The sequence below is a fragment of the Rhipicephalus sanguineus genome, chromosome 3 (assembly GCF_013339695.2).
Source record: "Rhipicephalus sanguineus isolate Rsan-2018 chromosome 3, BIME_Rsan_1.4, whole genome shotgun sequence".
In the NCBI taxonomy this organism is placed as follows: Eukaryota; Metazoa; Arthropoda; class Arachnida; order Ixodida; family Ixodidae; genus Rhipicephalus; species Rhipicephalus sanguineus.
In genome coordinates this window covers 162,423,927-162,441,061 of record NC_051178.1, presented here as the reverse complement: position 1 = coordinate 162,441,061, position 17,135 = coordinate 162,423,927, and the positions used below count along the sequence as shown (strand labels likewise).

General features: G+C 47.3%; 1 protein-coding gene across 1 annotated transcript; it reads right to left on the bottom strand.

Moving 5' to 3' along the window:
- Positions 1-5,355: 5,355 nt before the first annotated feature.
- LOC119386046 (retinol dehydrogenase 7-like) lies at positions 5,356-13,599 on the bottom strand. The gene is made up of 4 exons (XM_037653397.1): positions 13,339-13,599; positions 10,996-11,235; positions 7,797-8,123; positions 5,356-5,622 (listed from the first exon to the last, which is right to left on the bottom strand). The coding sequence occupies exons 1-4, from the start codon at positions 13,597-13,599 to the stop codon at positions 5,356-5,358; spliced, it is 1,095 nt and encodes a 364-aa protein (XP_037509325.1).
- Positions 13,600-17,135: the final 3,536 nt, after the last annotated feature.

The following is a 17,135-nucleotide window of genomic DNA, read 5'->3' as shown; positions in this document are numbered from 1 at the left end:
TTCCATTTGACCTGTATATTTGCCGCAAATATTGCGATTGCGTACGTGTAAGTGTTCAAGATCAGCCTCGCTTGCTCAGGAGTCCAATAACCGGAAACGTAGGCGCAGTTGCAAATATCAAGAAGCAAAACTAATTTTGAATACGAAGTTTATAGACAGTGCGAGAGTAGTAGAGGAACAGTTTTTTATGTAACTACAAACCGCTGAATAAAAGCAACACCTGTCTTTCAAAGCTTTAATCGGACAGCTTGACTCGCTTATTAGCGAATACGTCCGCACCTACGCTAAAAAGGAGCTCGATGGACGCACTATATATGTGGTACTCCTGCATTCACGCTGCAGGGGCGTAGCCAGGGAGGTAGGGGGGTGTTGGGTGAGTTCGAACCGCCCCCCCCCCCCCCCCCCCCCCCGAAAAATTTCAATTTTGCTTGCGTATATATACACGTTACACATAAACGCACGCACCAACATGCATAAAGTATGGTTGAACCCCCCCCCCCCCCACCCTCAAGCAAATTTCTTGCTACGCCCCTGACTTTGAGGAAGAGCTGGTGAAGGCGCGGAGAGTGTTCCTTGAGCCCGCTCATGGCGATGCCAGGCGGCACCAGAGGCAGACAGTCGCTCATCCTCATTTGGCAATTATGTACACGGAAGGGATTTGTGAAGAAGTCATCATCCGTTGTGCTGGAGCTCACACCGAGTCTTGCATGTCCGCAAGCCGAGGAGACGTCGACAGCTCGCTTTTGACGGTTAAAGGACCGCATACACTTCGCTTCATCGACAGTCAACAACTTGAACCTCGATAGCAAGGTGTCTATAGCCGAAATTACAGCAAATAAGTTTATGAAATTTCGGCAATTCGCTCCCCCTTGAGATTTCTCCCGCGCGAAAGAGGACACGCCCATGCGATGCCGCTTTGTCAGTGCTTGGCGGACCGTCAGCAGTACGCCGCAGCGGTAAAATAACGCTGGGGCGAGCTCTGAGAAAGGCACTCCTACAAGACGAATGAATTTTGTGTAAGACTGCGAGTATAATTGGAATTGAAAGTAATGAGTAACGTGACACCTCACGTTACCGAAAAATGGTAAAGAAAGTACGTTACCCGTTACAGTTCCGAAATAGTAACGAGTACGTTACTTAGTTACTGAAAAAAGTAACGCGTTACCGGTAACGCCGTTACTTGTAACGCGTTACCGCCAACACTGCCAAGAAGGAAAGACGCTGCAACCCGCGCTGGCCGATTGCTGCTGCCCGAGATCATGGTCTTCGCCTCGCTACACCGTGTCCATGGGCCGACCCTCCGTATGAGCTGTCGTTTTAAATAAATTGTCTTTGTTTGTTGTGACTTGAAGCCTCCGTCGTCCTTGCTTTATCTACGGACGGGACGTGCAAGCGCAATACCCACAGTACATAACGGCAAACACTACGACGGAGTAATATAAGTGTTCTCGCTCTAGAAGTGGTTTGTTTAACTTGGTAATCCTTTGCCTTTCGACTATGAGAATGAAGAAAAAAAATCACTCGGAGACCGACGACCCTTACTTATGATATACACATCGTCGCACTGTGGCGTGTACTTCGTTGCGATAAACCTGACGTCCCTGCTCCAGCGTAAACGCCGAAGTTGCGTCGGGCCATGAGCTGCCCTTTACACGCCAATGTAGTCGTCGTGCCTGGCAAGCCCGGGATAGGCGCACAACTTCTTAATTTACACTAAGACGTCGATACACCATGTAAGGCTTGGGTCAATGTAAAAAAATGACGAAGCTTGCACTAAGTCACGCAAGGCATGAAATAGCGAAGCTGGACGATTCTCTGAAGTCTGATTTGGTTGCTTGCAGGTTGTTCCTAGGCTTTAGATAGGTGATGCTAGATTGTTTATAGGTTGCTTCTAAGTTGTTTATAGGCTTTATGTAGGTGATGCTAGGTTGTTTCTAGGTTGCGTGTAGGTTATTGCTATGCTTTAGCTAGGTGATGCTAGGTTGTTTCTAGGCTGCTTCAAGGTTGCTTGTAGGCTTTAGCTAGGGAATGCTACTGTGTTTTAGGTTAATTCTAGGCTGTTTTCAAGCTTTAGCTAGGTGGTGCTAGGTTGCTTCTGGTATTTGCTAGGCTTTTAGCTAGGTGATGCTAGATTGCTTCTAGGTATGATTATGAGTGCAAAACAGCGCAGCCGACAGGAGGGGACAGAAGAGGACACAGCGCTCTGTGCCCTTTTCTGTCCCGTGCTGTCGGCTGCGCTGTTTTGCACTCATAATCATGTTGTACCAACACGCCCAATCCTACAGGCTTCTAGGTAGCTGCGAGGCTCTTAGCTATATTGTTTTATAAGTTGCTTCTAGGTCGTTGCTGGGCTTTAGCTAGTTGTTGTTCGGTTGTTTCTAGGTTATTGGCTATTGGCTATTTTATTAGACTTCAGAATCGTCCAGCTTCGCTGTTTCAAGCATTGCGCGACTTAGCGCAAACTTCGCCATTTTTTCTCTTTCTCTTGTTGGGGCCAGTCCCTCACCCACATAACGTGGACGTGTAAACTCAGGCCACCCGAAATCGATTCGCATTTATTAGGGAGAAACCCATTCGAGAGGCAGTGTGAGGTCTGGCTTGCGAGCAATGATCGGGAGAGCCAAGTAGCTCTGCTCGATCAGGCCCAGCGAGCCGCAAAGGCCAGTGGGGCCCTGCAACAGCAGACCCACCCACCTTCGCCCTAATTCCCTTCAGTTCAATAAAGTTTGTACTACTACTACTCTCTTTCTCTTTCTTTCTATCGCTTTCTTTCGTTCTCGCTCTCCTTTTATGTCTTTCTTTCTCTCTATTTTGTCTTGCTCTTTCTTTCTCTCTTTCACGCGTTTCACGTGCCCCACTTCGCCGAGCAGAGTTTTCAGTTAACGCTCGCACCTGCTGTACTCGGTAGTGGGCTTGCCCAATTTCTGTGACGCATACCAACCTGAGGAGTTTTGCACGACGGAGCACAATTACCGATAGCTTAAACAGCCTCACTGTAAAGAGAATGAAGATAGCGCGTTCCGGTTCGTGATGATGATCGTTTTTAACAGCGAAGCTGGTTAGCAAACCGTTCCTTGTTCATCTCTTAGCAAAAAACTATCATCATCATAGACGGGTATGCCCACAAAAATTGTGTAAACCCCACTACTCACCACTGGTCCACTAAAAATGAAGGAGGCAACAGTCAGCCCAACAAATGGCGTGCGCATTGCCACAGTCACAACACCGTCACGTGTTACTTTGTGGTTATAAAAGCTAGTGTGCAGCTCGCGCCTAACCATACGCAGCCATAGGTCGCCCGAAGATAAATCGCCCTCCCGAGGAAGAAGCAGCGATCCGAGAAGCAAGGCTTGCCGCTGCGCGAGAACGGCAACGGTCGCGTCGATTGGATCCGTAATATCATGCCCAAGAAACGGAACGGAAGAGCCAAGTTCAAGTCAAGGTAAAGCAAAAGTTCAAGCCAAAGTTCTGCCTATATCCAGCAATAAATAAGCATGAGACTATAGTGTACTAATTAAATTATTCTAGTACACTATACATGAGACCGTTCAGCTTCGCTATGTATCGAGCATTGCGCGGCTTAGTGCAAGCTTCGAGCTACTTTTTTTTGTATTTACGGCAAAGTTTTTACTGCCGGCTTAAACAGCTTCGCTCTTAAAAAATACAGCATAGGCACCTACTCGTTGACTACTTCGCACGAAATTCATAAACACAATGCGTGAGACTCTGCTAGATTTTTTTTTAAACAGCGGGGATGTTTAACCCCTGTACACCCCCGATTCGCCTTCGCGAGAACTGTCATCATCATGCCGTCGCGCTCTCTCTTCATTCTCTTCTGCTTCCCTACCCGAAGACGTGCGCCCAACGCGCTCTCCCCCCTGCGCCCATTAGTCCGGCGTGGGATGCAATAACTCGGATGGTGAGAGAGGGAGAAAGAAAGAAAAAGAGAGAGAGAAATAGAAGGAACAAAGAACCGAGAAATAGAGAGAGAGAGAGAGAAAGGGAAAAGCAGAGAAAAACACAGAAAAGCGAGAAAGAGAGAGAAAGAAATAAATATAGAAAGAAGGACATGGAAAGAAATACAGACAAAATAGACATAGAAACAAAAAGAGAGACAAAGAGAGGAAGAAAGAAAAAAATTAGGCAGATCCCACACCTTGTGGGAATCGGTTTCATGCGAAGCAGTCAGCGAGTAGTTCTGTGCTGCATTTTTGTTTCCTTTGAGTCAAGCGTTACGAGGTGCATTGACGTGTTTTAGAAGTGTAGTAGTTGTGTGGACATCGCGGGTTTACCAGGCACGTCGACAACACTGGCGTTTTAAGGGGTAATTGATGGTCTGACGTAACGTCAGCACTCACGTTAGAGCACATACGTCAGTATTATCGAAACGAAGTGCACTTTATGGCGCGATGATATGAATATCGTACGCAACTTTTGTTAGCGTATTCATCCGGGGTCAACGACGCTTCAATATAGCTTGCTGAATCACAGGAATACAAGTGTAATGCTACTTAGACTGCCCTCAAAGCGGAGCCGACACTGGAACCACAGACGTTAACCTGACATGGCGCCTGCATCGTAGGAGTACATATGTCGCACTTATTGCTTTGTTATAAAATTAGATAGCCAGCACCACAAGCACAATTGACGTTGCACTGGCATTACGCTTGCATAGGATGTTTTTCCAAAGCAGTTTCCAGACCTCGCATGGCTCTGTGGTAGAATACCTGACTGCCACGCAGAATGCTTGGGTTCTATTCCTGCTGAGATCCTGATTTGTATACTTTGCATTCGTCGGGTCGACGCTGCAGATGTCGGTTTTGACCAATGTCTGTTGTCGCCGTTCTTTGGTAGCTGTAAACTTTCAATCACCAGTGGCGCTTACCCGTATACCACGGCCCGTGGTGAACGGGTATGTTCCACACATGTCTGGAGGAAAGGGTTTGACGACGCACGCGACAGGATTTTCACGTTATCTATGTCATGACCAGACAGTCATATTCGTGAGGTCCTCTTAGCCTCCGACGCTAATTTTGGTCTACACCAAATTAAGAGGCGATCAGGAGAGTATCCAGACGTAGGCGGCTAGATAGATAGATAGATAGATAGATAGATAGATAGATAGATAGATAGATAGATACGTAGATAGAAACGCTCTAAGTGCCAAAGGTTCGCTAAGAAATGCTTCGCAGTTAAAAAAAATAAAGAGAAACAAGGAAGGCCGCCCAGATCCGCTGTTCCAACCTTGCGCCACTAGTTGAAGTTGCGCATTTTTTTTTATATTTTCACTACACTGGCTTTGCGAGCTATTTGAAGAGCGGCTTCCGTTTGCGCACAGAAAATATGGCACCGTGTTCAATCGTCGCAAAGACGCAAGATCATTTTTAATTCAGATTTCATCAATCCGGAAATATGCGTGCACCAGAAATCCGTGATTTCGTCGGGAAGTAGACGAAATCCCGCGTACAGGATCTTCCAGCTCAAGGAGTCGGGCCGGTAAATCTTGCCGGGATGCGCCGCTTGTACGGCGTCCAGCATCTCCTTGGCTACGTCCAACACGATCGGGTCCGGCTCCGTTGCTATCGCTCGCCGGATATTTTCCTCCATTTCGTCCGCGTAGCCCTGTGGTGAGAAAAGAAAAAAAAGAATGGAACGTTTTCATCGTACCTTAAATTGCGACACACAGAAAACTCTTGCGTGAATCGAAATTCACAACACCTCTACGGGAACATTGGAACACAAGCCTCAAGATCCTATAGGCACTGTAGAGAGGAGTGGAGTGGATGCGTAGGGCATTAAAAAAACAAAAACAACAACTTATGTAGGTATAGACAGAACTCGATTCGTGCGAAAAGCGGTTTATCGCCTATGCGACATCTAAAAGCACATCGACGGAATCAGTTGAGGTACGTATAGTGTCGGTGCGGCTGCATCGGATAGCTCCAGTTAATATGACGGACGACTGCAGGGTTCGAAGCCTTACAAAGGAGCCGATTATCGTTCAAGATGTCAGTGAATATACCCTGTCATAAAAACAGAACAGGGGTAAGTCCATGCAATGTTATACAGGATTATTCCTTTAATATTAGAAAAATTTAAAGAAATTGTTTTCGACAGGTAACAAAATATTGCTTCTTAAATGCGACAGACATTTAGGCCAATGAAAACACAAGGGATATTATTTGATCATTTTAGCTGTGATGCAGTAATTATGACACACATTGAAATGAATTAAGTGGACCGAAAGTTTTTGGGTTCGGGACCGACAGATGGAAAGAGTGGCTTTTCATCCACATTAATCATTGCAATTGATGTCATAAATACAATTAAAAACAACAAATGAATGTCCCCTATTCATTGGCTTAATTGTCCGTTGGATTCACTTAGTTGTGTCTAACAAAGACGCGAGTCTCTCGAACAATAACACTTCCGTTATTTTACTTCTTGAGCTCAACTGCTTCGAATGACAGATATAATGTGAACGAGAAATATAAATAAATAATGAACTTATTATCGAAGTCTTGCTAGTTAACTTCCAAGTTCGTAAATTGTGACTGGTGAATTTGGGAGGAGTATGACACGTTTCGAAATATCCATTCCTGAAGTATGCGACGAAATCCGTTACCGTTGCAATTAATCTTGAGCAGCAACGCACAAACAATGTTTTCTTTTAAAGAAAGGTAAGTGGAAGTGCAGTGGATTTTCGCCGCAAGGTTGACAGCGCTCACTTGTGGTAGTGCTAGTACTGGCGAGTTACAAGATTTCACCTAAAAGGATATGCCTTACAAAATAGTGCACCAACATCAGTTCGTAAACTGTAATATGTGCGCTGAAGCAATTAGCTTAAAGGTTCTCCAATATAATCAGTCAATATGCAATTTCATTCCTTGTAGAGCTAACGTCCGCCTTTTAATGGCCCAGTTGAATGAGTACATTTTGTACTGATATGCTATAAGTGATATGGAAACCTTCTGTTGCCATTAGAAAACTCCTTTAGTGGCATAGAAAGCCTGACATCAATTGCTTAGTGTGGTTGTAAGAAGGAAATATAGAACTTTAACATGCCTGGCTCACTCTTGGGGTATTTGCCCGAATGCGCAGCATGCAGGAAGCTACCCAAATATTTAAGCAAGATGGCTCTGCACGATCTCTTACCACGTGAAATGAGAGAATGGTCTCCATTCGTTTCCATATTAGAACATTCTTATTCTCGAATATGAGCATTCAATTCGGAAATTTTCCTATTCGAACACCCAGCCAATTAACAAATGCGAGACGGTTAAATCGGAATGCGTGACCGCTGAGGCAGATGAAAGCTCTCGTGAACTTAACTGAATCGAAAAAAAAGCACTTTCTTTTTAAGGCGAGAGCCTTACATGCCTCATCAAACGGGAGAAGTGACCGTCGGCGTCAGTGTATACACGAGTGCTGCAAAAAAAAAAAAAAATAATCATGGGATGACGCCACACGTTGCCAAAATTTGTGACATTATCGTGACGTCATCACAGCGTCTTAATGACGTCACATAACGTGACGACGCCTAGCTCGTGTGTGCTAGTTGCCGCGTTTTTCTAAATCGTGACTACGGCACACTTAAGGCCCGAACACACGTGCGCGTTGCAGCGAGTCAACGCGTGACTTTTTGACGCGGCGTCGCGCCCTCTCCCTGTGGAGAGGGAGGGCGCGCAGCTTCGCGTAGCCGCGCGCCCTCTCTCCCCATAGGGAGAGGGCACGACGCCGCATCAAAAAGTCACGCGTTGACGCGCTGCAACGCGTACGTGTGTTCGGGCCTTTACCTTGGAGTAGATATTCTTGACGTCGTTAGGTAGCTTGTTCCACATGCACTCGTAGGACTTCAGCCGCGAGCTCGGTTCAGTCTGGGGCAGCCGGTACTGGTTTGGCTCGATGCCTACCACGTAGATACCGAACTTGAGCAGCTCGCGGAGCAAAACCTCGATGAAGCAACGCACGGCGTACTTGCTCATGCAGTACGGTCCGGTACCCAGCACAGCCACGCGGCTGCCCACGCTGTTCAAGATGACGAATCGCCGGTCGCAGTACGGCGTCTTGCGAGGCAACGACAGGAACACCCTGGCCGTGCGTGCCACGCAAAGCACGTTCACCTGCGCATAGGTGGTGGACGGTGTACTTTATACACGTTTTTTTTTTTTTGTGTCTTTCGGCGTGCACTTGCTTTCGGAAGGGTCATGGCGCTTATATTTGCGTGCAAGAAAAACGGAGGAAAAGGTATGCTAAAGTTAAGGCTTGAGATCGTCGCATGCTCGAGTATCGATCGCAGTTTAAAGGGGTCATGAACCACTTTTCCAAGTAATGGTCTAATGACCTCATTGTCGGAGTTTACTGCCTCCCGAATCGATTGCCGCCAAAATTTCTCGAATCCGTCAAGAACGAGCGGAGTTACGGGGGTTTGGCGCACGCTCTCAGCGCTTTCTCTCTTTTTTTTTTCGTCCCGACGAGCGTGCTGGAAGCTACACAGGGTAGAGTTGTGCAAGGGCCGTATTTCCGAGCCCGAGCCCGGCCCGGGCCCGCTGACTTTGTCGAAGACCCGCCCGAGCCCGACGGCAAAGGGCTGCGAGACCGCCCGGCCCGGCCCGACGTACGAAAACACAATCCCGGGCCCGGCCCGGCCCGGCCAGGCTTTTTGAAGGTTCACTGCGAAAACAAAACATCGTTTTCCGGTAATTTGGCATGCAACAAATATTTTATTTGCGGTGCATACCTGCGACAGCGCGGCTCTTTTGCTATACAAGTAGAAGGCCTCATGCCAGCAACAATGGAGTTCGCTCGTCAAATCCGTCACGTGTATGGGGTATGCCCATGAAGGCGATCTACGTCGGGGCGCTCGTCGCTGTCGCGTGCATTTTCACTCATATGGGATTTGACCTTAAATCTAACGCGAACAGTCGCGTGGCGCCGTCACTGGCTCAGGTGGTGTTACTTCTGTGTTTGTCGGAGTGCAACAGAGGCAGTGCTTTACCTGCTCCCCCTTTGTCTGAAGCAGCGAATGGAAAAGAAAAGCAGTAAAGGGTGGTCGCGGAAAGGCGCTGTGTGCGTGCTGGAAAACAATTCCCGCTCATTCTCGATATTTCGGGATTGAGTCGGGCTTTGCGCCGGGCTCGAGCCCGGCCCGATAAAACTCCAAGTAGCCCGAGCCCGGCGCGGGCCCGAGGTGAAAATACGTCCACCCGCCCGAGCCCGGCCCGCGGGCCGGGCCGGGCTCGGGCTTTCGGGCTTTCGGGTTACCCGGAGCCCGTGCACACCTCTAATCACAGGGAGGGATGGCACGGAGGAAAGAAGTTACGTCAGCGTGCGTCATGAAACGCGATCGCTCTCCCGCTGTGATTCGGGTGCGCGAGTGTTGCTACCACGTAAAGTTAGCAGACTGGGGAGTGCGGCGCCGGCAAGAAACGCATCTGATCCGAACGCCGCTCTCTATTTATGTCGGCTATTGGCCAATGAGGATGCTATGTCTTTTGCGACGCGGAGAAACAGATACGCGACATCAACTGACAGGCGCCTCGCCCACCGACGAGAGTGAGAACCGGCCTCTGTTTGAAAAGAGGGCGCCTATAAGAAAACAGCAACTTCGCGCTCCGCTTGCAGCCATTACGCGGCACGCACGACTGCAATATTTGGCTGAGCAGTTCCTAGCCGTGTCACTTTTCCGCAGGATGTCTTTTGTAGTGTTAGCTACACTTGCCTAGCCGGAGCCGATTTCGCGTGGTACCTCATCAGCCGTGCTGCGCATGCGCGGGGATCAGTGATGTCACACAGCTGGCTCACCGCTCTACGCGCTCTCCCCCACCGCACTCTCTCCGCCACCGCGATCTCACGCGCTCTCCGCCACCGCCGCGCGCGACTCGCCGCTGCTGGTCTGCGCATTCGAGAGTAGTGACGTCGTAGCCATGGCAGACAGACTGGCGCCAGCGCGCGCGCAGCTATTCGCCTTCGCTGTGCAGTCGCCGTCTGACAATGCACTGGAGCCGATTGATAGCGCCTCTGACTGGCGTTTGCAGGTGGGTAACGCCATGGAGAAGGAGAGCGCAAATGCTGCTCAACGGCGCAGAAGAGCCGAGAAGCTTATCTCATCGGATCCCGAAGTAGTTGCCTGACAATTAGCGGTTCAGCGTACGAAGAATGAATAGAAGAAGGCTAATAATCCTAGACAACCTGGAAAGCTAAGAATAATCAGCTGAACCTTTGGCTAACGCTACGTATGTCCTGGCATAGCCGAGCTAAGCCACTGCAAATTTTTTTCAACAAGCCTGCTTCATGACCCCCTTTAACTTGCTACGACCTATCCGTGTAACGACGGGCGTCACACTAAGCAAGTACACTCGGACGTATTGTGATGTCACTATGTCGGTCATGACACAATTAAGATGGCACTTTTATATACAAAGCTCTGTAGACAGACACACATCAGTTACCAGTAAATGCTCTATTGCAATACGCTTCGAGCACCGTTGGCTCCAGGTCAGCGGAGCTACACAGTAATGGCTGTAAGGTTACATGGTGCTATCACGATAGCAGATGCATGCAAATGTACACGTAGGAATTAGCCTAAACTTTTCAGATTATGGTGACGGGCGTTCCCTCGTTTACATCGGTACATTAAGGTTACGTGGAGAAATGTGCTTGACAAGACGATGCGAAAATGGCGCTCGCTGGAAGAGCGATGGAATGCTATTGACACAGTTTCATCACGGGGACTTGCCACTTCAGCTGCAACCGCCTTAGTCAGAACAGCAAGTGTTACTGCTGTCATTTCAAAATATTCTTATCTCTGTATTGTCTGGAGTCCACGGGATTATTGCCGCGAGCTTACTTTTTGCACGTCCAGTTCTGGTGGATGGCCTACGTTCACCACTATACAGGGGCTTTCTTACCGTATAACACACCGGCGACAAATGATAAACTGAGAATACTTATCCACGTATTCACTATCGATGTCCTATATAGCGTTAAACTGACCTCGTATCTCCAGCGCATGTCGTGGTCGTCGTACCACTCCAGCTCGCCGAGGGACACCACGCCCAGGTTGATGATGACGGCCCACAGGTGGCTGTCGTCCTTGCACAGTGCTCGCACGTACTTCTCAAGCTCGGCGAGGGACTCGGTCTGCGTGACGTCCGTATCGACAACGTGGATGTTGCGCTGCTCCTTGTGGAGTGGAGAGCCGGGGCTCCCTTCGCTCACGCAGCCGCCTACTACCTGCATGCGTGGATTGAAGGCTGTAAAGTTTAGGCTTCGTCTATGCATACGAACAATCAACGAGACAACACCGAATTTTCGAGTAACAACTACTGGTGTGGCGATGATTGGAAAGAGATACATAGAAATCTTAACTTATCGATTAATATTATGAAAAACTTTATAGCTATATCCTAGTGTAGATTAAGATGTTTGCTTCCATGTTGGTCACTTGAGCTGTTAGAATTTCTTGAATGATATTCGGAGATCCTTGCACTGTTGAAAGACATGTGATGTATGGAAGTGACATAGAGAAGTGAGTGAGAAAACTTGACATTTACTCTAATTGAAATCAAGGCTGGCTGAAAAAGCCCACTGAACAATGTAAGGCTCCCCAAATATGACGCATGAAAATAATGTCTCAGACTGCTAAAAAATGCTAAATTGTGTAACTATGCCAACTTATAGCATCTTCAATTCGCGAACTCTGTGGCAGAAGATTGGAAATGTAACCACTCGGACAACGTGCATGGCTTCATTTTCGACCAGCTCAAGCGGCATCCATGAAATTTCTCCCGACTAAATATTTGCCCGGGCGCTCCTTCAGTGTGAGTTGAAGGAAATAGACCGTGCCTCACGGATCTAACAAATATGCATATTAGCTGAGGTCGTATTGAATCATAGTCCCATTTTATCATGCTACGTTGCTATTGTAACAGAAGGACCAGGCAGCAACTAGAGGCCGGACAATAGTCGCTTTATTAGCCCATTCCTCTACTGCACGTATACGACAGCACTATGGCGATTGAAATATATATAATATATTATAATATTATAATATAATAATTGCTGGAGATTAACGTCCCAAAACCACGATATGATTATGAGAGACGCCGTAGTGGAGGGCTCCAGAAATTTCAACCACCCGGGGTTCTTTAACGCGCACCTAAATCTAAGCACACGGGTCTCAATCATTTTCGCCTACGTTGAAACAGTGGCCGCCGCGGCCGGGATTCGATCCTGCGACCTGCGGGTCAGTAGTCGAGCACCATAACCACTAGACCACCGTGGCGGGAGGCGATTGAAAGAAACGTGAACTGTGCGGCATCTACATTCTGTGCTGTTTCGCCTTTCTTTTCAAATGGTTTTAACCTGGATGGTAATATAAAGTCAATAGAGTCATCTGTGGTATAGAATCAAGAACCACTCTAGCATCTTTTTATTGCCACCATAGTCTGACCGCGATGAAAACAGCGCGCCGCACTGTTCGCGTTTCTTTCAATCCCCCCTGTATACATGCTCTGAACTGTATGCTCGCAGTAAGCTAAGTGTGCGCAGTTACATAGCACATTGTGATGTCACTTGTATTCGGGACCTTCTGCTGAATGATGTATGTCAGAGCAGAAGTACTTCTGTAAATGCCGTTAGGCTTCCTTAATTCACCCTTCTCAGAATTCGCAAGTGTGCTTCCCTGCGTTGCACATTCGCCCTACTAATGGCGGCACCTGTTGTGATTCAAGTGCAGAGGAGGTCCTAGTTGCACGTGCTGGGGCTTGTCTATCATGCGTGTTTATATCAAGAGATCCGAGTCTACATTTTCCGCGTCACAACGCAAGCAAACTGCACTTGAGCACGCTGTTTGCAGAAGTGACTAGCCGCCATTTGTTGGGCTAACTGTATCGCAGGAAAGCTAGCTTTAGAATTATGAGAAGTGTCCATTGTCTACTCCCGCAAGTTAAATGGTTGGTACATAGGTGTACCTATAAAAAACGAGAAAGCTTTGGCGTAATTGTTTTGGGGCGTTGGCTTGTGAGAGCTGTCGCGCTTATATCACTTCTCACCGAATGAAAGCATGTGTCGCACAACAGGTAATTCGCCGTTTACGTCCCCATGGGCGTCCGCACTCTGTCACGCGAAAAGTGCATATTACGCAAGTACGGTTCGTGCTTGACGCCTTTCGCAGTACGGTGCGGACAGAAGTCGCACAGAATGAATAGGGTCTTTCATACATGTTATTTTGCACTGCAGCACCTTGAAGGCTGGCGCTAAATAGCTATGACTGTATCGAACTCTACGTACATCTCCTGCTGCTAATAAAATAACATGGTTAATCGATCCACGTACCGTGAACCCTCGCCGGTCGAGCTCCAGAGCGAGTCTGTTGCCGTAGCCGCTGTCACATCGCGTTATGACTCTCCTGCCCTTGGATGGGACCCCCTTGTTGGTGAGCACCTTGAGTAGCCGGACGGCCGCGTAGTGTGAGGCGACTGCAATGACCAGGGCGAGGGATATTGTGTGCGCCGCGGTCTGCACCAGGGGCGCCATGTAGAGTACGCGGAAGCGGAAGACGATCACAGCAAGGAGCATGATCGCGTAACCCTGCATCGTCCCCGACCTCGCGGTCCCGTCTGTTCGAATTCAGCTGCTTCGCTAGTGTAGTGTAGTGTAGTTCCTATAATTTGGCACACACCCACGCTGGGGGATTGGCCAAGAACCGGATAGTTTTTAACTAGGCGCTGGCGCTTGAGCACGAGGCCGCGTTCGCCTCTTCTTCTTTGTCCCGCATGAAACTGGCGCTATTCCACGTCCGTGTTCTCAAAACCTCTATTATGTAAGATAGTTTGCTCAATGCTTGTGTGTTTGTGTGTGCCGGCGACCACCGTCAATACAATGTCCGGGCAAAAATTCTTTAATAGGATGCAGTATTCTTTCTGTCGACGAGTTTGGACAACTATTACGACAGATCGCGTGACCGCTTAGTAAGTTGAAATCATGCTTCAAAGTTAGTTGTAGCAATTACTGATTTGCTGTCCGTATGCAGATCTCTCACTTCAGCTTCTCCTTCCGAGTTTTCTGTTCTGAATGCTTTCACTTCATTAATCCCTAAAAACTTGTGTACAGTGTGGTTGGTATGGGTACCAGGTCATCGTGGCATATGTTTAAACGAGATGGTGATGCTCACGCGCGGTGGTCTCTACATGGTCCTGTAATGAACATCGTGCCTGATACAGCTTTTATTACTGAATCCAGATTCCGCAAATATTCCTTACTTCAACATTCTATGAAAACTATATTACCAGTTCAAGAATATGGTCATATTTTTGCTTGGGATAATAAATGTTGTCCCACGTGCAAATTGGAACTATCTTTTGCAAGATTTTGATGCCGTATACCTCCTCTTAATATTTATTTATACAGGTCTGGTCTGGTGCCATCTCCTCTAAGCTTTTACTGTCAAGAACCTGAAAGCATCGATCACTTCTTACTTACTTGCCGTCGTTTCACTAGCCTCAGCAAAAAAAAACATTTCGAAATGTTATTCAGAAACTTAAGAATTACTCTTAACTCTGAAAACATTCTTTCCCTTGGGGCATCTTCTCTGGGTCAAAGCAACAGGAACGTTTGCTTAGCCGTATGCGAATTTCTTAGGGACACAAGAAGAATTCCTTGTTAATTATTCCCAATCAAAATTTGGTACATCGGACTTCCTCGCGCTAGTTCATTTTATTCCATGGCCTATTCCTATTTTTATTGGTACATAAACTAATAATTCTTCAATTTTTCTATGCACCCTAGACAACCGATTAGTTCTTTTTCATCCGTCTGAATTCTAAAATTCTCCATTTATGTTAACCGCCGGTTTAATGGCCAATCTCCTGTAGTGGGTAATAGCCAAGAATGAGGAGTCGAGCAAACAAGCAAGTTTGCCTTGCGCACAAGTACTGGGCATAATAGAAAATACAGCAAGTGTAGCGCATGTGCTTCCCTTAAGCACTGGGAACAGGAAGAATTCTGTCAAGCTTACATCAGGGTTGTATCAGGGCTGCATAAGTCCTAATGTGAGCCCTGCAGACTTTTCATGTTCACAAAGCTTAAGAGAAGTGTGAAAGGTCATCATTTCGACGGTGTTATCGCTATCCAGCGGGCTGTTACAGAGTCTCTGAGTGAGCGGACCACAGCTCACTTTCGAGGAGCCTTTGCAGCGCGGCAGTTGCTCTGGGAGAGGTGTGTCAACGCCCTGGGATACTATTTTGAAGGATTTCTGGATGTGTACCGATGGAACCAACAAGTTATTTTTACCAGACTCAGTCTCACTACTCTGCGGACAAACCTTGTACATCAAAGGAATAACTAATAGCGATGAAAGACACTTTCGAAAGAGCACAGCTTCGAGAAAGGGCTAGTACTATCAGGCTCTTATTGCTATGGCCTTGACTATTCAAAATGCTATTATTTATTGTTCGATAACAAAAACTGAACTTATAATGTCATACCGTCTCTGTTCTATTTGGTTACAAATATGGCGCTAAAATTAAATGGCGTGGCTACATTGGCTACTTTTAGCTTGAATTCTGGCTCCTTTTCGCATACACCAAACGGCCAACTCTGATGTTCAGGAAGTTCACTTTCGCGCAAAAAGTCGAACACCCGAAGGACAAAAGTTACAACTCCATGCGGTCAATGTCGATAGCACTCAGCGCCCGCATAGTTTGTGAAGTGCTCCACAAGAAGGATCTAGCATTATTTCGCCTCAGTGTGTTAGTCGAAAGACGCCACCTTCTTCGACATTAACACGCGTTTCCACTATATCGCGGAGCAAGAGATCACTATATGGCGTCAAAGGAAGATAAAGAAATAGAATTCTCGTGTGACCGTTTGTCACGCACGCGAAGTAGTGCTACTTACTTACCGAGAAAAAAAAGAAAATCTATATATTGATTTGCCATGGTGACCGAAACGAGAAAACAGAACTCCTTCATTCTGGTTTATAACGTATAAGGCTTAACTTAACAGTATTGGATACATGTTCAGACACTCGAGTGGTACGGTATACCAGAAAAGAAGCCAGCAAGTTCGCCTGAGAAGCTGCGAATTTTCCCGCTTTATTACATAGAGTGAGCATGGGTAAGATCTTGAGCGCTGAATCAGTACGAAGCGTCGTTTACGTGTGGTTCATCGTTTACCCAGTTTTTTCATTTTGCAGTAGTCGCACTATACCTCTACTGCTACGAGACACAGTCCTTTCGGCACGTCATCCGCTGAATGTGGTGCTGTTGTCGCTCAAAGGAACGCCACCGACAGACTGGGACTCGACCTTGAAGAGTGTTCAGCTACCTGTTATACAATGGAAACGACTCGGTAAAGAACAATTGAATGAGCTAAAGGCTCACGTCAACCATAATAGGAAGGTCTGGCTGTTTCTTCCATGGTCGGACATGAAGCAACGGAGTCATCTCTTCGCAAAACTGAATGAAACTGTGTTAGGCATTTCGCTTGTTAGATTTGTGGTCGCACTTCAGCCCGGTGAACGACTCCCGTACAATCAGTTTGCAGAACTGTCCCGCATAGTGGTTGGCGTTAACGACACGGCCATAGATGTTTTCGTAACTGTGCCCAAAGAAAAGCCCTCCTGTCACCGGCTCCACCCTTCTTTTACAACACCAACACCACTTACAGTGTCTTCAACAACAGGAAGCTCATAACCGTGACAGATGTCACGATCACGACTGTGAATGTTTATACCCACTACACTCGAATTCCGGAGTCGATCCCGCTTCACAACATTCTGCAAAGTCTGAACGCCACTATCGTACCTTACCACTTCAAGGGTACCGGAAGGGGACAAGACCGCCTCATTTACAAGGTTCAACGAAAAGAAATCGATATTTCACTAATGCCAGCTGGACTCAGTGAAGAGGAGAATGCTTGCATCGACGTCCGCGATATTAATGCTTTTCGGTCCATTGTGTTCTATTCACGCAAATGCATGCGGGTGACCCCTCGACCGTCGCACATGTTTTTGTCTTCGCGTCACCTATTAACAGCTGTCGCAATCACTGCCTTCATTGTCGTCTTCGTCTACCTCTTCCAAAATCCACTGCTTGGCTCTCGCACCAGTCTGACCAAATTCTTGCTATTCC